This window comes from Siniperca chuatsi, linkage group LG9 (assembly GCF_020085105.1).
Source record: "Siniperca chuatsi isolate FFG_IHB_CAS linkage group LG9, ASM2008510v1, whole genome shotgun sequence".
Taxonomy (NCBI): domain Eukaryota; kingdom Metazoa; phylum Chordata; class Actinopteri; order Centrarchiformes; family Sinipercidae; genus Siniperca; species Siniperca chuatsi.
In genome coordinates, this window is record NC_058050.1 from 1,327,626 (window position 1) to 1,349,033 (window position 21,408).

A 21,408-nucleotide genomic window follows, 5' to 3' on the forward strand; every position below is an offset into this window, starting at 1 on the left:
TCCTTAATAGCAAACCAGAGATTTTGTTTGTGGAAACAGTGAAAGAAAGAGTTAAATAAGAGACAGGTTTAAAACAGCTGTAAAGTGTTGTAGAGCTAACACGTCTGTATCACGGAGTGTGGAATAAAAAGCACACGACACCTTCTAGGAGGTTTCCCCTTTTATTATCTGTTCAGAACTTCAGCCTTTCAGAAAGCAGAAAAGTTTACTGATCCATCATTCGACGAGATGCCCAGTGACAGTTATCGAAGAGGAGATTGTAGTCTGAACCGCCGGTCGCCACAAAGTCACCAACAGTCTTCCTCCCCTGGAAATTCCCAGTTCTGATAACCTGCAAAGAGAAAAAACACAGACCCGCTGACCATGTGTTCTGTAAAGATCCAAATCTATTTTGGAAAAACACAAAGATATACCTTCCAGTCTGAGCTCATCTGTCGATCCCTGGTCACCACCGTATCGGAGGAGATGCCGTAGTTTAGTCCTTTATGGACGAGCCACCGAGTGTTGTCTCCCAGCGTCACTCTGGGAAACAAACAGCAGTCTGAAGATGCTTAAAGTGCTTTATCTTCATTTTTCGTTGACTAATAATATTCACATATAAATATGTAATTTCAGCTCAGTGTGTGTGGACTGACCTGACGCCAGTGTGGCTGAATGGTCCGACTGCGGATGAGCTGGATCCTTTGGTCGTCTCATCCTCTCAGCTAAATAAACTGGAGAGTTGTAGAGCCTCGTCAGCTCGGACCCCGACAGGTCTGTCAGAGCAGCAGATCAGTACAAACAAAGTTTTTAGAGCAGCACTGTAGTAGTTTTAAACCACGTTTTACCACAGAATCCCCCCCACCCCCAATATCCTAAAGGACTTACTGCCATCAGACCAGGACTCCACAGTAACAGCCAGCAGAGTCAGAGCCAGAGCAGAGAGGAGCATTTTGAAGGAAAACATGTTGGATTGTAATGTGGTTTTTGTCTCCCAGTCACAGGTGAGATTTTATAGAGTCCTGACACTCCTCCCTGTTTGGACACAGTCATCATCCACGTCCCATCTGTCCCAGTTAACATCAGTGTTTGTCACTTGGCAGGCTGCCTCTGTTATTTCCACACTGTTGACTGTAAACACACCAGATTTCATCAAATTGGAGATCACATCAGCAGAAGGAAACTCAGAAGATCAATTATAGGAATCTACTGACAAGTCCTGACTCTGGAGTTTGCCATTTGCTTGAGTTTACTAAATCATCTGTCTGGTAACATATACAACGTTTTCGGCCATCCGGCATTCATCAGTGCGTACAAAAGCAGTGGTAAATGGGCTGAATGTCTCACTATATACCAATATATCATTAGATTATGCCTTAAACAAACGCTTGGAAAAGATACCACCTAATGGGTTCATCAGTGAACTAATGCAGTTCATTCTTAACGAAAATCTTTTTATTTGAAAATAATTATCGACAATATTCAGCTATGGGTCCTCCTCCTGCTTGTGCTTATGCATGTTTATTCATGGCAAGTTCGAGGAAGATTTTATTTACAATAACAGTTTTAGGCAATCGTAGAAAAGGTTTCAGTCATAGTCATCTGGACACTGTTTTCAGAATCAAGACGTTTCGGCTCCCATCCGGAAGTCATTCTCAATTGTGAAAAATGGACCGGGAACCCAGAAATTTAAGCTACTCTGTGTTACTTAAGCCCCGCCCTCAGGAAGGAGTCTACCTAAGTATCTGCTGTTTACCCTTCCTACTTTCACCTGAAACTGACCTAATTGTTTCCATGATGGCCCAGTAATCAGTAATCAGGCCTATTGTTTTCTGGCTGCACCTCCCTCATCACTGTTAAGTACCTGATTAGTTGCAGTTTTCCTCACTGCATTGAATTGAGTAATTCAATGTAGTGAGGAAAACTGCAAAGAACGGTACATAGGTGAGACTAAACAGCCACTTCACAAAAGACTTTATCAGCACAGACGACACGCTAACTCAGGATTGCAGAGCGCCGTGCATTTGCATCTAAAAGCTACAAACCGCACATTTGAAGACAGCGAGGTGAAGATTCGAAGTAGACAGAAGAGTTGGTTTGAAAGAGGAGTCAAGGAAGCCATTTTGTGAAAAAAGAAAACCCCTCTTTGAACAGAAATGGTGGTCTGAGATTCAACTTGCCCAAAGTTTACCACAGTGTATTAACACCGTGGTCAAGCCAATCTTATGCTAATCAGGTACTTAACAGTGATGAGGGAGGTGCAGCCAGAAAACAATAGGCCTGATTATTGATTACTGGGCCATCATGGAAACAATTAGGTCAGTTTCAGGTGAAACTAGGCAGGGTAAACAGCAGACACTCAGGTAGACTCCTTCCTGAGGGCGGGGCTTATGTAACACAGAGTAGCTTTAATTTCTGAGTTCTCAATTTCACAATTGAGAATGACTTCCGGATGGGAGCCAAACGTCTTGATTCTGGAAACAGTGTCCAGATGACTACGACTGAAACCTTTTCTACGATAGATCACTCCTGGACGAATGAGGGACTACACCGTCTTAGTTTTAGGCAATATATAATTTTCATGATGTGGTCAGGCAATGAAGAGGAACTCTCAGGTTTCTTTTCCTGTTTAAATTTGTGTATCGGGCCAATGTCTTTCTCAATGGAGAAGAGTTTAGAGTCCATGTATGTTTTTTGGATGTTAAATTAATCAAAGACCACAACAATCTTTAGGAAACCCACAGACCAAAAAAAATCGCCGTGAGTCAACTTTACAGGCTTAAACGTATCTGTAGTACAGAAGATGAAATCACCTTGCAAAGCAAGAACATGCTACATACAGTGGTGTGAAAAAGTGTTTGCCCCTTCCTGATTTCTTATTTTTTTGCATGTTTGTCACACTTAAATGTTTCAGATCAACAAACAAATTTAAATATTAGTCAAAGATAACACAAGTAAACACAAAATGCAGTTTTTAAATGAAGGTTGTTATTATTAAGGAAAACAAAATCCAAACCTACATGGCCCTGTGTGAAATAGTGATTGCCCCCTAAACCTAATAACTGGTTGCTCCACCCTTAGCAGCAACAACTGCAATCAAGCGTTTGCGATAACTTGCAATGAGTCTTTTACAGCGCTGTGGAGGAATTTTGGCCCGCTCATCTTTGCAGAATTGTTGTAATTCAGCCACATTGGAGGGTTTTCGAGCATGAACTGCCTTTTTAAGGTCATGCCACAGCATCTCAATAGGATTCAGGTGTTAAAAGACTCTGCTGTCAGAGGTCAGGATGCATTTCAAATGAAGGTTGGGTGTGCTGGGGTTCTTCTTCTACACACCGGGAATGTGTTAATTACAGTATTTGTCACAGGTGATGCTCTAATCTGTGATTGGTTGAATCCTTTAAAGATGTGACAAGACTTTTGTCTAAGCAAAGTCTGACCTCTCTGTCCTAATTAAATAATTACAAATCAAGGCATGATAAGATTTTATTTTGGTTAAATAAGCATAATCTAGAGGCCTTTGGCTTTCATATGAGCCACGTCTGATTCCAAATGATCAACTAGAAGTCATTATTTGTTGTTCCTACAACTTGGATAGGCGACAAGACTTTTGTCAGGGAGTGTACATCTCAAAACAACGTAAATCCTGTATGAAGCTCGTCTTCATTTGCAGGACACAGCAGCAACTGAACAGGTTTGTTCTATAATCAGTTCCCATTTTTAAAAAAGTGAAACTTGTTGGAGTCAAACTCTTCCTCTGTCTGACCAGTTTATAGGGTTAAACTGCAGCCTGAAGCAGGTCAAAGCTCATGTTTACGGATGAGGACTTTGTTGACAAAATTTTGATGTGCTTCAAGCAAACAGACGACACAAAGCAGCTTCTCCTCACATGGCACTCAAAATATTCCATCCAACAATTTTATCTCTGTTCATTTTCCAGGGATTTCTTGCTCACATGATTAGGCAGGAATAATTGTAGGATATTCAGTAGATTATAAAACATTTTAATGGCAAAAAAGTTTTCTTACAAATCACGTTATTCGTAACAGTGTTAGATTAAAATCACAAAGAGTCGGGATTACAATGGTGCTGTTACTCTGGGTGGGAAAGGGTACTATTGTGAATATACATGGTCCCATATATATTTCCATATCTAATAATAAAATATATAAATACTGGACCAAAATCCTCTAGTTCAGAACAGCCGTTCACAAGTGAAGGTCGCGGCTGCCGTCTGATTGGTTCAGCAGTAAAGTGGCTCCAGTTGTGTGCCGTTAGGCGTACAGGGAGTTGTCGTCAGCAGGTCGCGGTGAACGAAGGCCTCCCGGCTGCCGAACAGAATGGAGCTGCTGGCGCTGATGCCACCGATGGCGGGCAGGTAGGAGTGATGGAGGATCGGCAGCTGCAGGGACAGACGTCGCCGCACACTGAGAGAAACCACAGGAAGGAAATAAAACCACAAACTTCAAATTGTTGCTCAATATTATCTTCTAAAATTAATGAGAAACTTTGGATTTCAAAGGGAGTGTACGTTAATGAGTTGTCTAGTGAATTATTTATTTTTTTCAATCATTATTTCTCAGGATATTTTGCCTTTTTATTTGACAGCGCCAGTAGCGAGAAGACAGGAACTAAGGGCACTGGCCAACGTGTTATTATTATTTAATCAGTTCTCTTGGACTTACTTAGAAGTCACGTTTCCATCCAAATTTCAAACAAATTTCGAGAAAACCATCCAAAGAAAACGTGACTTGCTGCTCTTCTCCACCCGCTGCTGCTGTGTGAACGCGAGCTCATTGGCTGATGGAGGTAAACAGCTGGTGGAGCTGATCCTCCAGCTGCTGCCATTAAAGCAGAAGAAGAGGACGCAGCGAGACGACGTCATTAGAAAGAGCACCAGTGGAAGCTCAGACGACGGGAAACCATGATGGAAACATGACGTGGAAGCTGAGTCCTGAAGCTGAGTCCTGCAGCTTCCACGCCTCGGACAGGAAACTCTTTCTTGTGATATCTCGACTTTTTCTTTATGCGCACATTCAAAATGCGAATAAAAACAGGTGGATGGAGACGCACCTACAGAAACCGTGCACTTACATGTGGGGAAACAAAAGATGGTGCCAGTGTGAAGACATTATTGGGCAAATCGAGTAAATACGTTTCACTCCAGTTTGTTTTGGACTCACTGTTCAGGAGAGTTTATGCCGTCTGGACTTGTCGGTTTCCTCTCTGAGTTTCTGTCCTCAGCACAGACCTGAGCTACATGAGTCAACGTCACGGATCTGACTTCACCTGCTGGGAGAAAATACAGCAGTAAGGGGACAAGGTTGATTATGATATTAAGTAAGGACTTCGTAGTTTCCAAAAACTGTTAATATCTACTGACTTGTAAACAGAGCTGACTGAAGCTGCTTGTTGTGTCTGTAGATTGTCTAATTTAGTAGATTTCCTCCACATGCAGTTTATGGTAAGGCTGGATTAACCCATTATGTACTAATGCTGGCAGAGTACGATATTTTGCACTGTACTGAGTCGTTGGAAGGTGTATTATTATTACATTAATAAGGTGTATTACTACCACCTATTATTTTTTCCTCTTCTGATGGAGCTCTAGGCTAGCAGTTTCCCAATGCTTCCACTCTTTGTGCTAAGCTAGGCTAAACACATCCTGAACAGAGATTAAAACTGACATTGATTCAAGTTTAAAGACTTTTATACTTGTTTGTAGTTCTTCACAATTCTTGTACTTGATGTTTGAGTAATGAGGACAGTGTCAGGGTTTAGGTTTCCTGTACGCTGATGTGCAGTGCTGTCAGGTGTTTTTGGATAAAAGTTCAGTTTTACACCTCTTCGGTTTCACAGTGTCTCTGAATGATTTCAGGTTTTTGTTTACCGTTGTTTTTTTCTCTTGGCAGGTGGTGAAGCTTCTGGTCAGGAGCAGCTGACTCGGGCGTCTCCGAGAGTTGCATGGTGATGGTTTCTATTTCTACATCAAGCTGTAAGGAACACAAGAGACAGCACTGCGGTATTAATTAACTTCACCATCGCTCAACCAGACAGTCCACTAAAGTCCAACACACGTCAGTCTCGTCATGGAGCGTCAGGTGATGTCTCTGTGTCCTCACCTGTGCAGTTAGACTCTTCAGCTGCTGGTTTAAGCTGCTCAGCTGCTCTTCAGCTTCTCCCTGCAGCTCGCTGCCGTTCAGCCACACATACCAAAACTGCAAAGAAATAAAACCACAGGTAAAACGGATAAGAGAGGGTTGTCAACGTATGTCTGTAACGTTACCATCTGCCATCATTCTTAGAGTATCCAAAGCGACACTAAAAGAATTAAAAGAAGAGAGAGCAGAGAGCGTCGCACTGACCTTTGGTCCAAACAGCCAGCTCAGGATGAAGATGTTACAGCAGAGGATGAGGACGCTGGTCAGACAGAACTGAACAGGAGGATTGTGGGACGTCAGCAGTGATCCTGCCACTCCTGACACACTGAACACCGTCACAGCAAACATACTGAGTGTCAGGTGTTTACTGCTGACAGCTGGATGATCTACCTGCACAGTCCTGATGTTCCAGGCAACGAAACATCCAAGACCCTGAAGAAATAACACATTTTATTTTAACGAATCATCTCCCAGCGTCGATGCTTTGAACCTCAACGCAGTTAACAGCTGAGTTTCTAATCAGCCATTATTAGTTGTTGTTTTTTGGGGTTTTTTAACAAAAACAAAGAAATTGTTTTTTTTTTTTAATGTTAAGAATTGCAACCAAGATACATACTGAGCGGGACACGTTAGAGCCAAAATAAACTTGTCAGTGCTCTCTGGTGGACAAACTATGTTTCTAAATAACTGTATGAACAAACTGCACCTTTGGTATTTTTGGTATGCAGTTTCTTGTTACTTATAAGCTGATATATACACTGATACTGAGATATGAGATAAGATAATAGCCGATATATATCAACCTGGCCAATTTATCGGTGTCTAGTTCTAGTTCAGACATTCACGGTCCCCACATGTATGTCAACATCTATTAGTTGTTAACATGCTAACTACAGGCATCACCTGCTAAACATCAACATCTTATCATTGTCACTGTTACCATATTAGCATGCTGATGTTAGCATTTAGCTCAGTACTGACCAGTAGAGGTCCTTTGTATCCGTAGACAGCAGTGAGCCACAGCTCCATGTTGGTGCTGCTGCAGTGTTCAGAGTACGGCCGGACAATAACGTCCTGATCAGCAGGGTCACGCTGGGAAAAAAACCCCACAGGAAAGTGTTTAGCAGATCACCTGACAAACAACTAAAAATAAAATAATACTGTGACATTGTGATGATCCATGTAGTCTTAACTCTTGTTGCCCTCCACAGGGGGCCACGGGTCAGAAGTGTATATAAAGCAGTTAAAACCTAGTTAACTGTATATAAAGCGGTTAAAACCTAGCTAACTCTATATAAAGCGGTTAAAACCTAGCTAACTGTATATAAAGCAGTTAAAACTAGCTAACTGTATATAAAGCAGTTAAAACTAGCTAACTGTATATAAAGCAGTTAAAACTAGCTAACTGTATATAAAGCAGTTAAAACCTAGTTAACTGTATATAAAGCAGTTAAAACTAGCTAACTGTATATAAAGCGGTTAAAACTAGCTAACTGTATATAAAGCGGTTAAAACCTAGTTAACTGTATATAAAGTGGTTAAAACTAGCTAACTGTATATAAAGCGGTTAAAACTAGCTAACTGTATATAAAGCAGTTAAAACTAGCTAACTGTATATAAAGGAGTTAAAACTAGCTAACTGTATATAAAGCAGTTAAAACTAGCTAACTGTATATAAAGTAGTTAAAACTGGCTAACTGTATATAAAGTAGTTAAAACTGGCTAACTGTATATAAAGCAGTTAAAACTAGCTAACTGTATATAAAGTAGTTAAAACTGGCTAACTGTATATAAAGCAGTTAAAACCTAGTTAACTGTATATAAAGCAGTTAAAACTAGCTAACTGTATATAAAGCAGTTAAAACTAGCTAACTGTATATAAAGCAGTTAAAACTAGCTAACTGTATATAAAGCAGTTAAAACCTAGTTAACTGTATATAAAGCAGTTAAAACTAGCTAACTGTATATAAAGCGGTTAAAACTAGCTAACTGTATATAAAGCGGTTAAAACCTAGTTAACTGTATATAAAGTGGTTAAAACTAGCTAACTGTATATAAAGCGGTTAAAACTAGCTAACTGTATATAAAGCAGTTAAAACTAGCTAACTGTATATAAAGGAGTTAAAACTAGCTAACTGTATATAAAGCAGTTAAAACTAGCTAACTGTATATAAAGTAGTTAAAACTGGCTAACTGTATATAAAGTAGTTAAAACTGGCTAACTGTATATAAAGCAGTTAAAACTAGCTAACTGTATATAAAGTAGTTAAAACTGGCTAACTGTATATAAAGCAGTTAAAACCTAGTTAACTGTATATAAAGCAGTTAAAACTAGCTAACTGTATATAAAGCAGTTAAAACTAGCTAACTGTATATAAAGTAGTTAAAACTGGCTAACTGTATATAAAGCAGTTAAAACCTAGTTAACTGTATATAAAGCAGTTAAAACTAGCTAACTGTATATAAAGCGGTTAAAACTAGCTAACTGTATATAAAGCGGTTAAAACCTAGTTAACTGTATATAAAGTGGTTAAAACTAGCTAACTGTATATAAAGCGGTTAAAACTAGCTAACTGTATATAAAGCGGTTAAAACTAGCTAACTGTATATAAAGTAGTTAAAACTGGCTAACTGTATATAAAGTAGTTAAAACTGGCTCCACCTCGAGCAGCTACAACAGTAAAATGCTGCTTCAGGATTAACAATCCTTAACAATCCAATTATACTGTATAATAATATCAGTAATTTTACTGCTGATACTTGCAGTACATTTTGCTGATGCTACTTATGTACTTTTATTTCAGTATGATTTTGAATGCAGGACTTCTTCCACCCCTGATGATAAACTCTCTTTTCATCCACAGACACCTTTTTGTGAGATCATCCTGTTGTTGTTACCTGCAAGCTGTGCTGCAGCACCACCCGTCTGAGGGGGTCCAGGATTTGCCAGGAGGTTAAAACAAACACATCTAGCAGGACCATCCAGAGCACCACACAGCCGGCTCGCTGCAGACGAGTCTGCTGCTGGAGACACAAACAAACAACATTTACTTCCCAGTGTGTAACAGTCAAATCTACACTTAAAGGAAAATTCTGTGGTTTTACAACCTGGGTTATGTTTTCATAGTTTTTGTGCATCATTCCCATCAGTCACAGTAACATTTTACTGTTGAAGAATTGATTCAAAGATATGCAGAAAGTCAAATGAGGCTTTTAGTGGTTGTGATTCACCTTCTGTGAGTAAACCCTCCATGTTTTGGTGAACAGCACAGCGAAGCCCACAGTGTGTCCCACTGAGAGAGTCCACAGACGAACCTGCGGGACCAAAAATAAATCCAAACGTGACCAAATGTGTGAAAACAGCAGTTTCCTCCAGACTGTAGATGGTGAAACACGTTTGGTATGCACAAGATGCCAAAAGTGTAAACTAACAACTTAATTCAAGTCACCATGTGTAGGATTTTTATGATTATAGCATCTTTGAAGTTAAGTCTTTGTAGAAAAATGAGACGATCCTGGTAAGAACTGGTGCAGTGCCTCCCCCCCACAGATCTGACCCCAGGACTGTGGAAGTTATTGCTGCCTATTACAGTGTCTTTATTAATCCTACGATCGCTTCGTTGTGTGTTTTCTACAGCAACAAAACAAATGCAGCTGACCTCAAACGTCACTTTCATGGTAGAATATTGTTTACTGAGGCGAAACATCAGCCAGAAAACAATCAAGGCAGAAAATGTTGATTGTGTATGTACATATTTACATGTTGTATTTGTATGTAGCTGTGAACTCTACTGTGCTCTTGTCTTATGTGTTGTTCGTTTATAAATATATATATATATATATTTTTTTTTAAATGCAGCCGTCTGAACTCACAGAGCAGAGGAGCTCAGATGTCTGGTCGGACAGCGAGGCTCCGTCCAGACCGGAGATCAGGACTGAGGATGAGGAGAGCAGGATGCCCAGCAGCAGCAGCAGCTCGTCCTGGGATCCACCGCTCCATCTCAGCGTCCTGCGGGCAAACGGAGAGGAGACAAACAACGATGACGAAACCAGGAGTTTCATTTAATAGCCGACAGCGCGGCGTGACTCTGAGGTGGAGCTGTAGAAGCTGTACCAGCGTCTATGGCTGACGATGCTGAAGCAGAGGACAGCCAGAGTGACGAAGATGGTCGCAGCTGCAGCCGATGAAGCGATGCCGTACAGGAGGAGGCTGACATGCCGCCGCACCTCAAGGACCAGAGTCCGGTCTCTGGCTGGTCCTGGACCTGCAGGACCGAACATTTAACATCCATCCATAACTTATCGTGACAGTTCAGCGCTTTCAGTTATGGTTTATAATACAAGTTTAGTGTCTCGCCTTTAAACCGCAGCAGGTGGTTCATCAGTCGGAGCTGTTGGGTGGCAGTACCGAACTCCCCCACCAGCACACCGCTGCTGCCTGAGGACACACACACACACACACACACACGTTCTGAATGATTAATAAGAACACGCCGACTTTACAGCAGAGCATCGGGTGATTTAAAAGCACCTTGAAACTGGATCAGCTCGATCGATGTCACTCTCTCCCCATTCCGAAAGGAAACCGGACCCTAAAAACACACGGCGATTTTCAAATATACAAAACACATATCTCACATAGATACGTACAAATACACATAAATATACAAAACAGCTGGTGAAAGAACTTTGCGGGATCAGGGCAAGGTGACTATTTATGACACAGCAGCATTATAAAGTATTCATCCAGGTGTGAATGTGAGTATCTGTATTTGTCTACGTGTGTTAAAATGTCAGACTGTTACAGTAGGTAACAGGTTACAGTATAAGTACCAATACCACTAACAGTAATAGTACAACTACCGATTACAGCAGCACTGTCTGCGCAGTTCTTCCCTGTCAGAATACACAACCTGCTGTATACATATACTGTCAGTGTCACACAGTAAACATGTTACAGGTGTGTGTTTCAGGTGTGCATCAGATGTGTTTAACAGGTGTGTGTGTTTCAGGTGTGTTTCAGGTGTGTGTGTGTGTGTGTGTGTTACAGGTGTAGGTTTCTGGTGTGTATTAGCTGTGTGTATCAGGTGTGTATTACAGGTATGTGTTTCAGGTTTGCATTACAGGTGTGTGTTTCAGGTGTGTATTAGCTGTGTGTATCAGGTGTGTATTACAGGTATGTGTTTCAGGTTTGCATTACAGGTGTGTATTACAGGTATGTGCTTCAGGTGTCGTCGGTTTCAGGTGTGTATTACAGGAGTGTATTACAGGTGTGTGCTTCAGGTGTGCGTTTCAGGTGTCAGTTTCAGGTGTGTATTACAGGTGTGTGCTTCAGGTGTCGTCGGTTTCAGGTGTGTATTACAGGTATGTGTTTCAGGTTTGCATTACAGGTGTGTGTTGCAGGTGTGTATTAGCTGTGTGTATCAGGTGTGTATTACAGGTATGTGTTTCAGGTTTGCATTACAGGTGTGTGTTTCAGGTGTGTATTAGCTGTGTGTATCAGGTGTGTATTACAGGTATGTGTTTCAGGTTTGCATTACAGGTGTGTATTACAGGTATGTGCTTCAGGTGTCGTCGGTTTCAGGTGTGTATTACAGGAGTGTATTACAGGTGTGTGCTTCAGGTGTGCGTTTCAGGTGTCAGTTTCAGGTGTGTATTACAGGTGTGTGCTTCAGGTGTCGTCGGTTTCAGGTGTGTATTACAGGTATGTGTTTCAGGTTTGCATTACAGGTGTGTGTTGCAGGTGTGTATTACAGGAGTGTATTACAGGTATGTGCTTCAGGTGTCGTCGGTTTCAGGTGTGTATTACAGGTATGTGTTTCAGGTGTGTATTACAGGTGTGTGATTCGGGTGTCGTCGGTTTCAGGTGTGTATTACAGGTGTGCGTTTCAGGTGTGTATTACAGGTGTGCGTTTCAGGTGTCAGTTTCAGGTGTGTATTACAGGTATGTGTTTCAGGTGTGTATTACAGGAGTGTATTACAGGTGTGCGTTTCAGGTGTCAGTTTCAGGTGTGTATTACAGGTATGTGTTTCAGGTGTGTATTACAGGTGTGTGATTCAGGTGTCGTCGGTTTCAGGTGTGTATTACAGGAGCGTATTACAGGTGTGTGCTTCAGGTGTGCGTTGCAGGTGTGTATTACAGGTGTGCTTCAGGTGTGCGTTGCAGGTGTGTATTACAGGTGTGTGCTTCAGGTGTGCGTTGCAAGTGTGTATTACAGGTGTGCGTTGCAGGTGTGTGCTTCAGGTGTGCGTTGCAGGTGTGCATTGCAGGTGTCAGTTTCAGGTGTGTGTTGCAGGTGTGTGCTTCAGGTGTGCGTTGCAGGTGTGCATTGCAGGTGTCAGTTTCAGGTGTGTGTTGCAGGTGTGTGCTTCAGGTGTGCGTTGCAGGTGTGCATTGCAGGTGTCAGTTTCAGGTGTGTGTTGCAGGTGTGTGCTTCAGGTGTGCGTTGCAGGTGTGCATTGCAGGTGTCAGTTTCAGGTGTGTGTTGCAGGTGTGTAAAAGTGCTCACTGTGACTCCTTCAAACTGCGTCTGCTTCACGGCCTCCAGCAGCCTCTTGTGAACTTCCTCCTCACTGACGCTCACGTTTCTCTGGCTGCTGTACTTCTCTCTGTGCTTCACAGCCTCCATCACCTGACTGAGGGCTCTGGCCGCGACCCAAACAGCGTCGTAGGCGAAGGTGTGGAGGGGGCTGACCTCTGACCCCACCTGGATCAGACGTCTGAGGTAGGAGTCCTGGTAGTCCCGAGGAGTCTGCAGAGAGACAGTCTTCAGTAAAACACGGCACACAGAAAAGACTGAGAGGTAAAATCACTTGAAACCTGACAAAAAAAATCTTAACTTAAGGTTTATTTATTAGCTTTTCCCGCAGTTTCCAGCCACATCTCACGGCCTTCATCAGTGGATGGAGTTTGCTCAGTTGTCATGATATAACAACTGAGGTATGTTAGTATCGTAAAATAGTCTATTATCAGTCAGGTAGTAAAACCAGGAAATGCAGATGGGCCGGACATTTTCAGCAGCCTAATTAAATTTCTTTTGGTAATGACAAATTTTAAACAAACGCAAATGAATGTAATGAAAACTAGCAGGCGTTTGGAGATGGCGGTAACACTTGCCGGTCCAGGCGGCGTTTAAACTGACGGGTTTCAGGGTCAGATTTACGTTTCACTGGTTGGCAGAGACATATGTTCAGCAGAGCACTTCCTGCTTGTGACTGTCGACAGCCAGATGTTTTTAAAAAAAAGCTGCTCAGCTGGTCGGAGCTCACACGAGAAAACGCTGATTTGCGAAAGATACGATCGCCGTCGTCGCTACATCCGTAAACGTCCCGCCCGATCGGTGCTGAGCATGTGCGGCTCTTAGCAGAGATGAGCAGGAAGCGAGACGGCTCACTCGTTAGCTGCTTCCATACTACATACTGTAGTTTACTTAATTTGTCACATCAGATTTATGTACGCCAACTGAATAGGCCTGCTGAGGAAAGGTCAGGCAGGGTCATTTAGCGTTTGTCCTCTGAGGACCATGAATATCCAGTAGTTGTTGGGATATCTCAGTCAGAGCTGGACGCCACACAGTCATTTTACATACATTCACGACGTGCTTATTTTTGTACAAACTGCCCATGAAATGAGGCTCATGTATAATTACATACAGCACAGACTGGTCTGTCAGCGGGAGTGTGTTAGTATAGTAGTTTCTGACCCGTCCAGAGACTCCCGGCGTGTTTGTGTAGCTGAGCTGTCTGATCTGTAGCCTGATGGATCCGTCCGCAGCCATCAGCAGACTGTTGGCCGCGCAGCCAGAAACCGGCCGCCCCAGCCTCCATCCAGCCGTTCCTCCATCAGCAACCACCCACTGGTACCGAGCTCCAAACATGTTCAGTCTGTAGGCCTGAAAGTCACACAGAGAGACGCGTCACGGCTGCTTCGCTGCCGACTATCACCTACTGTTTTTAAATTAATCCCTGTGACAGTGAATCTTATTGGCTCCACCTCCTGGAAAGATTTCGGGAAATAGTTGAGAGTCCAGCGGAAAATGGCAGCTTCAGTTTGACTTCCTGTTGTCATACAGTCCACCGTGGTAAACATCAGCTGCACAGCAGTCATGATACATATTAATATCAGAATAAGGTCTTCTGGTTATTATCAGGTTTATATTTTTCCACCCTGACCAGCTGCACTCGCCGTGTCTCTTTGTTGGACTGGTTTTGTGTTGTAGCCGTGGGATCATCATCAGCACGAATGCATGTTGCACTGACAAACATTGCTCAAACCCACACTTTTTATTTTTTGTTCTAGCGGGGAGTTCAAGAGTTAAAGACCCCAAACATGTCGAAATTTGGGGGAACAGTGCATAAAATGCTGCACAAGAAGTCTAGTACATACTAGATTATTTGATGACATCGAGCTGTTTTAGTGAGTTTGAATGAACTTATTCTTTGACAGAAGCGTTTGCCAAATGAAATATAATGTTGAGTATAACATGAGTATAATTTCTGTATTAAAGTCGCATATAGATGGAATTATTTAAAACTATTTTTAAAACAGGATATTGTTTTACAACTCTGGATTAACACTTCATTATACGGAAGGGTTGCAAAAATGCAAAAATGACTCCTTATAGTGTGACTACTATGTGGCCAAAAGTATGTGGACAGTGTAACACGTGACTGGCACGCCACGATCGTTAATGTTTTGCTCTAACAGCCTCCACTCGTCTGGTTTCCTCCAGATGTTGAACCAGCTGCAGGGATCTGATCCCATTCAGACACCAGAGCATCAGTGATGCTGGTGATCACAGTCGGAGGACATATTGAGGACATTTTTGGGGAAGTGGGGACATTTTCAGAAACTAACAACATTTTGGACATTTTTGAGAATGTGAGGAACACGAGGACATTTGGAGTTGAGGTCAGGGCTCTGTGCAGGCCAGTCAAGTTCTTCCACATGATACTGGGAAAACCATTTCTTTACGGAGCTGCTTGGTGCACGTTGTCATGTTGAAACAGGAAAGGGACAAACACTAACCGCTCACAGAAAGCTGGAAGAACACTGCTGTTTTAAAATATCACGGTATGCTGAAGCATTAGATATAAGGGGCCCAAACCTGGAAAAACAGACCATAAGTGTGTCCGCATACTTATGGCCATAAAGCGTACTTACACAGCAGAAAACCTCAGAGGCAGAATCCTCTTCAAACTGTCCGATGATGATCCGAACATCACTTTCCTGCAAAAAAACAGAAGCAACGGTTGCAAATATAATACTCCTGTTAAAAGGTCTGAGTGAATCGGTGATGAATCGTCACATTAACTGTGGTCAAATGCAAACAGATGAGCATTTTACTGTCTTGTCCAGATGTAAATCCACACGTACAATACTCTACTTAAATCTCCTCCGTACCTTCAGCCTCCTCACGCTGCTGCAGACGTCCTCAGAGAGACTTTCTGTGGAAACAGCCTGAACATCAGCCTTCAGCAGCTGTCTGATCAGATCCTTCTTCATCTGCACAAACACAGAAAATCACGTGTGATGCCACACAATGACATTTTTTTTTAGACCCTTATGGAGCTAAAAATATAGAGAGAAGAGGTCACAGGGTCATTCAAACACAGAGTTTGGCTTGATGTTGGTGCTGCAGGACGTTACGAACATCATCGTTAGCATCGTGAACATCCCTGTGGCGTTTCAGCATCACCTCTGAGAGTCTGGGTCCTTCCTGTGTGATGATACCGACTCTGGTCCACCTGTAGCGCTGCAGCAGCTTCACTGTGGCCTGGTTCAGAGCTCGGTCTGACGGCACCGTGCTGAACAGGTTCCCGTACCACTTCCTGTTGGACAGGCTGGGGGACGAGGCCGCAAAAGATACCTGGGGACATCAGAGGACGCGAAACAACGTAAGCGAACCTGTCAAAATACAATGAGAAGTGTGAAGTGGACTAGGTGTGTACCTGCACCAGGTCGAGAGCTGGCAGAGAGCGGGCGATGAGCGCCGTCACAGATGGACACACCCCTCCGAACACCAGCAGGTACTTCGGCCCCGCCCACATGGCGTCAAACAGAGCTTTGAGTGATTTAGCAGGATCACACTGTGAAACACGGGACACTAATGTGAAACCTGGTTCCAGGCGTACAGAGCAGGAAGAGGACAGTGGTGCTTTAATGAGGGTCCAAGTGCAGCCAGGTGAAGGAGCGGTGGGACAAAGTCATTGTTCGTTTACCGAATGGGTGTATTTAAAATTCTTAACTGTTAGAAGTTACCTGCTTTCTGTGAAGCACTCTGAGCTGAATTTCTCATCTCAAATGAGCGGTTCCCAACCTTTTTTGGCCTGTGACCCCTAAAATGTGGCAGGGTCTTCTTATGACCCCTCCTCCCGGACTGCAAACATCTACCGGTCTTTCTTACTTCAGGCAGTCATTGCTGTATTTGAAGGGGTCTTACAGGACCAGCTAACGGCAGTCTGTCAGGATCTCATACAGCTCTCTGTCCAGAAGTCTGAGACCTACCTGAGAGTCCAGCAGCTGGAGCTGGATCTCATAGTTTCCCAGCGGAGGTGGTTGTCTCTTCAGGTCCTGCAGAGCCAGTCGGACAGCCGGGGCCACAGCAGCGGTCACGTTCTCCCTGCCCGACCCACAGCTGACGGGCATCATCCACAGCGCAGGCAGAGGGTGGCGGACCTGAGCCAGCACCGGCCCGACTACCAGCCAGCAGACCAGCAGCAGCCTGAACACCTCCACCCGTCCACGCAGCTCCATTCTCTGCTTCAGCTGCAGCCACTTCTCCTCTCCGCCCGATGCTCTGCTCTGATCCTCCTGCAGGGAAACGCTAATCCTCTTGTGCTGTAAGCAGCTGAGAGCCCGAGGAGGCCGACCGAGGAGATAAAAGGATCAACATCGACACAAGATGTCACCAGGATCCTCAGCACAGACTGCTCACTGTTTCTACCGGCTGAAGACGCACAGGAGGTGAATTTAGACTGCAGCCCTGTAGGACATAATCTTCATCACACTCCAGAAAACCAACCTAATCTAATCTTAACCTGGTACGTTACACTGGCGCCACCCTCAGGACAAAGATCATATACAGGAGTTACCTAAATCAACGGGTTTGTCCTCTGAACGGCGGCCTTTTTAGGACGTTTCAGACCAGCTTCTCGGATCAGGTTTCATCAGACTCAGCTGGACTTTGAGCTAAATCAGAATCAGAAATACTTTATTGATCCCCGAGGGGAAACTCTTTCGTTACAGCAGCTCACTGTCACGTCAGCGCACACAGGAAGAGAAGCACTAAGCAAACAATATAATACACTATAACACAGGTCAGATAAATTAAGTACCAAATGTTTGTTAATGTAAAAAATCTTAACATTTGAATGTTAACATAACTAGAGTTAGCATGCTAACACACATTAACAAGCTGAACTATCCTTTTAGCTTGCTAATGTTAGCTTGTTAACATTAGATTAGATTCAGTTTAAGATTTCTGACATTATTGCGATTGGTTTTGCATCACTGTTTAGCACACGTACCAAAACATACACGACAAAGAAAACCACACAACCAAACATTTGTACTACAGTCGAATATCGCCAACAAGCAGCTACAGTGCAATTCATTCATTCTGTGTACAAGTCTTAAAACACGCTAACTGGGTGCATTTCAGCAAATCCCTGGTGTAACGAAAGAGTTTCAGTACCTGTGCAGTCTAACCCGCGGGGCCCAAAGTCTTCTGTTTGATGCTAAAAGCTAAACCATGGCGGGTCCAGTCGTTAGTTTTAAAGGTATCCTATCAAGAAACCAAGTGGAGCCAGTGGAGGAAAGTAACTAAATACATTTACTCAAGTAATGAACTTAAGCACAATATTGAGGTACTTGAGTATTTCATTCGTCAGCTACTTTATACTTCCACTCCGCTACATCTCAGAGGGAAATATTTTACTTACTTTATATTTTACTTCACTACATTTACCTGGCAGCTTTAGTTACTTCGCATACTAAGATTTTACTTTAAAAACATACGAACAGTTTGTAAAATATGATGCATTTTTCAGCGACAAAATCTGCTTTTTGGGTGATTTTAAAAAGTTGACTAAATCTACCAGAGCTGGAAGAATAGTCCAACCTGTTTTTAATGCCAATGAACTTGTTTCAAGTATTTTCTAAAATTACATTTTTCACATTTCTAGTGAAGCAAACGGCTTCATTCTTTATTTCAAGCTGCAGAAATTCCTTTCTAGAGCGTTTTTTCACTTGTTATGCTCATTATGTAAAATAAACAATGTAAAATTAAATAAAAAGTACTTTTACCGAAGTAGGATTTTGAATGCAGGACTTTTACTTGTAATGGAGTATTATTATACTGTGGTATTACTTATTTTACTTAACTTGCTCAATACTTCTTCCACCACTGAGTGGAGGATGTTCACATGCTAACTTTAGCTTTTTAACAGTCAACACAAACCACAGTTAAAGGCAGAATAAGTAGGATTTTATACAAAAACAATCCCTCTCAATCATCACTTAGGACCCACGAGAAGCGTGTGGCGGTGTCTGCATCTGCAGAGCTGCCGCCCTCGGCCTGCACTTTCTCAGTTTGTTGTGTTCGGGACGTTTCTGGGCGTCGACCTTTTGCCCAGTCGTGTGCAGCCGCCAGCCAATGGCAGCGCAGGCGGAGAGGTCGGGACTTTATTAAAACGTAGCGAGCACGTTACATCGCTGTCTCCGTCTGTGTGTCATGGATGTGTCCTCCAGCTCTGTCACGGCGCTAAAACGAAGTGTGGAGATAGGTCGGGTTACGGATGTATGAAGAGCTGCAGGTCTGGGTGTCTGTCTGGCCGAGGGCGGGGCCGAGCTACACCCAGGCAGAGCAGACACAGCGGACAGGATGAAGCGTTGCTTCGGCTGCATGTTCACACAAAAAAAAGGCAATGTGGCTCCGTCCCGCAGGGTTGTGCGGCCGCCATTATTTGTGCTTTAGAACGTGAGCGCCGTGACACAATCAGAAAATGCCGTTTTCTCTGATTCACTGCTCTCCAGCTCGGTCGACCACCGCCGCTCCCCGAGCCGGGAGGAGGGGCCAACTTTGACAAACAGCAACAGACAAACCCTCCTCATTCTGCCTTTAAACCTGGACGCAGCGGAGACTGGAACAGTAGCGTTGAGCCTGATCGTGTCCACTGTAGATGAAAAGTGAAGATATTTCACTCTGAAACAAAGTGAACCTGCTGCTAGTTTGGCTAAAAGACACGAATGACATGATTTTACAGATCGATGAAGGCGATTTTAATTGGAATTGGCATGCGATTATTGAATAAACTCGGCTCATTTTTCATTGGGTTTGAATGGAGGGAACGTGGACACAATTTCAAATAAAATCTCTTTAATTAACTTCAAAAACCCATTTTCGGAACTCAGATTTCAGGCGCATACAAAACCTGTTTATACTGTAGATCCACATTTCAGCAGACAGAAAACCACGGTCAGGACATTTTGCTCAGACGGCAGGTTTCAAACCTTTTGTGTTGCATGAACCCCACCTAAAAAAAAAGTTAAGTTAAAAAAATGGGGTTGGTGGTTACTGAACAGCCGTCTTTTTAAACATTTTTAAAAAGGACTTTACTTGAGATTAAATCATGTTTTAGCCAATTGTCTATGAATCAAACTTCCCATTCTTGTTGAAAAGTTTCCAAATTATCAGTTTTAGCACATAACTAAATGGTAAATGGCTGCATTTATATAGCGCTTTTACAATTTTTGCTCTAATTCACCCACTGATGGCAGCGAGCCACCATGCAAGGTGCCGGTCTGACCATCGGGAGCAATTTGGGGTTAACCTGGACATGTGGATCGAACCGCCAACCCTGCGATCAATCGGACGACCGCCCCACAGCCGCCCCAATCCATCACAGTCAGCATTTAGTCTCCTTTAGCCGACTGTCAAAGTTACATAGCAGCCGTATGATAGGAGGTCTTCACGAGTCTGCTCGGTTCCTCGTAATCGTGACCAGACGTGCTGCCGGTGTTGGTGTTCTCTGTTCAGGTCTAATTATCCTCAATTTTCCAAAACAATCAAACTCTTTTCAGCAGCTGACGCTCAATTTCTAAATGGTCTCACACAAGTTTTCACAACAGTCCATAACATTATTTTTGACAGGAAGAAAAAATGTTGGCTGAACGTTGACTGTGATGGATAACTCTGGGCATACGTGCCTTCAGGTTGATATTTAAAGAGATGATGTGAAACTACAGTGAAGGCGAAAGAAAATCAATCTCAACACTGATGGATGATTCGGAAAACGCAGGAATGTAAAAATCAATTAAAGTTGTAGCTAATGTGCTAAAAACATTCAAGATTTCCGCTCCGCTCCTCTTAAGTGTTGACTGAGTGTCCGCTTCACGCTCCGTCGCAGCGTTTTAGTCTTTATGTCCATGCAGTTTGTAAAACCTAAATCAACTCTGTCCTTTAGCTGGCTCTCTGGGCCGTCCAGTCTGACGGCCAGGTCCCCTCCCTCTGCCGCCACTGCCTCCTCCTCCTCCTCCTCCTCCACCTTTCTTCCTCTTGTGCCCCGGTCTCTGTCCGGGGAACCCTCCACCCTCCTCCCTGTTAGACTGAGCCCACAGGGTGTCGTAGCGGCCCGGTGCCTGGTATCCAGGCTGGCTGCAGTCCAGCGGCTCCGTGGAGAGCAGGATCCAGATGGCGGGCACGTTCCTGCTGACCGTCAGGCTGTCGAGGCCGGCGGCGGGCTCCAGCGGCTCCCACACCTCCACCACGGTGCTGAACAGCAGCCTGGTGAGCTGGTGGAGCCCCTTCACGCGCCGCTTCACGATCTCAGCGCACGTGATGGCTTTAGACACTCCCTTGCCGCTCGCCGTGAAGACGACCTGTTTGCAAAGCGGCCGCCCCGGTGCTTCCTGTTGTCCCTCCACGGCCACGCCACCTTCCTCGGGTGTGGGTCGTCCCTCGTCCTCAGCTGCTCGGGGTTTGGCCTCCATGCGGCTCAGGGCGTAACGCAGCAGGTTGCGGATCTTGCTGCCATCTTTGACGCGGACCTCTGGCGTGTCAGGGGGGAGGCCGGGGAACGGACAGACAGACGGCTGCTCCACCGTCCGAGCCTTACTGTAGTTCTCCATCTGCAGACAGAAGAGATGTGGAGTACAGTCACAATACAGACAAACGTGCACAAAATCACGTATAAAATAGTCAAACTGATGATCAGTGTGTTCCAGTGTTATGCATTACATAAACTTTTCATGTGTGTAAAACACCAA

General features: G+C 43.7%; 3 protein-coding genes and 1 long non-coding RNA gene across 11 annotated transcripts in view; 2 read left to right on the forward strand and 2 right to left on the reverse strand.

The window, feature by feature from the left end:
* Positions 1-3,967: 3,967 nt before the first annotated feature.
* Positions 3,968-18,073, reverse strand: LOC122881116 (gamma-aminobutyric acid type B receptor subunit 2-like). Of its 4 annotated transcripts, none has more exons than XM_044206889.1 (19): positions 16,648-18,073; positions 16,092-16,229; positions 15,839-16,009; positions 15,544-15,645; positions 15,304-15,369; positions 13,844-14,032; positions 12,650-12,892; positions 10,672-10,732; positions 10,498-10,578; positions 10,255-10,405; positions 10,014-10,149; positions 9,372-9,455; positions 9,039-9,164; positions 7,122-7,232; positions 6,345-6,572; positions 6,102-6,197; positions 5,870-5,972; positions 5,163-5,271; positions 3,968-4,406 (listed from the first exon to the last, which is right to left on the reverse strand). In XM_044206889.1, the coding sequence occupies exons 1-19, from the start codon at positions 16,894-16,896 to the stop codon at positions 4,223-4,225; spliced, it is 2,628 nt and encodes an 875-aa protein (XP_044062824.1). In that variant the 5' UTR covers positions 16,897-18,073; the 3' UTR covers positions 3,968-4,222. The 4 variants fall into 4 exon arrangements, with proteins under 4 accessions (XP_044062824.1, XP_044062823.1, XP_044062822.1 ...); XM_044206888.1 differs by having other exon boundaries at positions 9,039-9,161; positions 15,794-16,009; XM_044206887.1 differs by having other exon boundaries at positions 5,163-5,268; positions 15,794-16,009.
* LOC122881120 lies at positions 6,085-10,138 on the forward strand. Its single transcript, XR_006379106.1, has 3 exons — positions 6,085-6,219; positions 9,005-9,197; positions 10,000-10,138. It is a non-coding gene; the product is annotated as an uncharacterized LOC122881120 (long non-coding RNA).
* LOC122881114 (collagen alpha-6(VI) chain-like) overlaps positions 12,807-21,408 on the forward strand; it is a 59,378-nt gene continuing 50,776 nt past the window's right edge. The window contains exon 1 of the mRNA XM_044206880.1: positions 12,807-12,943. The gene's annotated coding sequence lies outside the window, so the exon portion shown is untranslated. The remainder of the gene's footprint in view (positions 12,944-21,408) is intronic.
* The window catches only part of rpp25l (ribonuclease P/MRP 25 subunit-like), a 2,944-nt gene continuing 1,038 nt past the window's right edge, over positions 19,503-21,408 (reverse strand). For 2 of the 5 annotated variants that reach the window (XM_044206897.1, XM_044206894.1), the window contains one exon: positions 19,503-21,270. In XM_044206897.1, the coding sequence (XP_044062832.1) occupies positions 20,590-21,270 (681 nt within the window). In that variant the 3' untranslated portion in view covers positions 19,503-20,589. Of the gene's footprint in view, positions 21,271-21,379 lie in introns of all 5 variants that reach the window. The other 3 variants (XM_044206899.1, XM_044206898.1, XM_044206896.1) reach the window with 3 other exon arrangements.

What these genes read in the sequence shown, in the direction of transcription:
- LOC122881116 (XM_044206888.1), bottom strand. Translation starts at nt 16,896, where the DNA reads ATGGAGCTGCGTGGACGGGTGGAGGTGTTCAGGCTGCTGCTGGTCTGC. An exon ending in GCTGGCTGTTTGGACCAAAG is followed by an intron (nt 6,198 to 6,344) that starts GTCAGTGCGACG and finishes ATTTCTTTGCAG; the next exon opens with TTTTGGTATGTGTGGCTGAA. An exon ending in GGCATAAACTCTCCTGAACA is followed by an intron (nt 4,407 to 5,162) that starts GTGAGTCCAAAA and finishes GGTTTCTCTCAG; the next exon opens with TGTGCGGCGACGTCTGTCCC.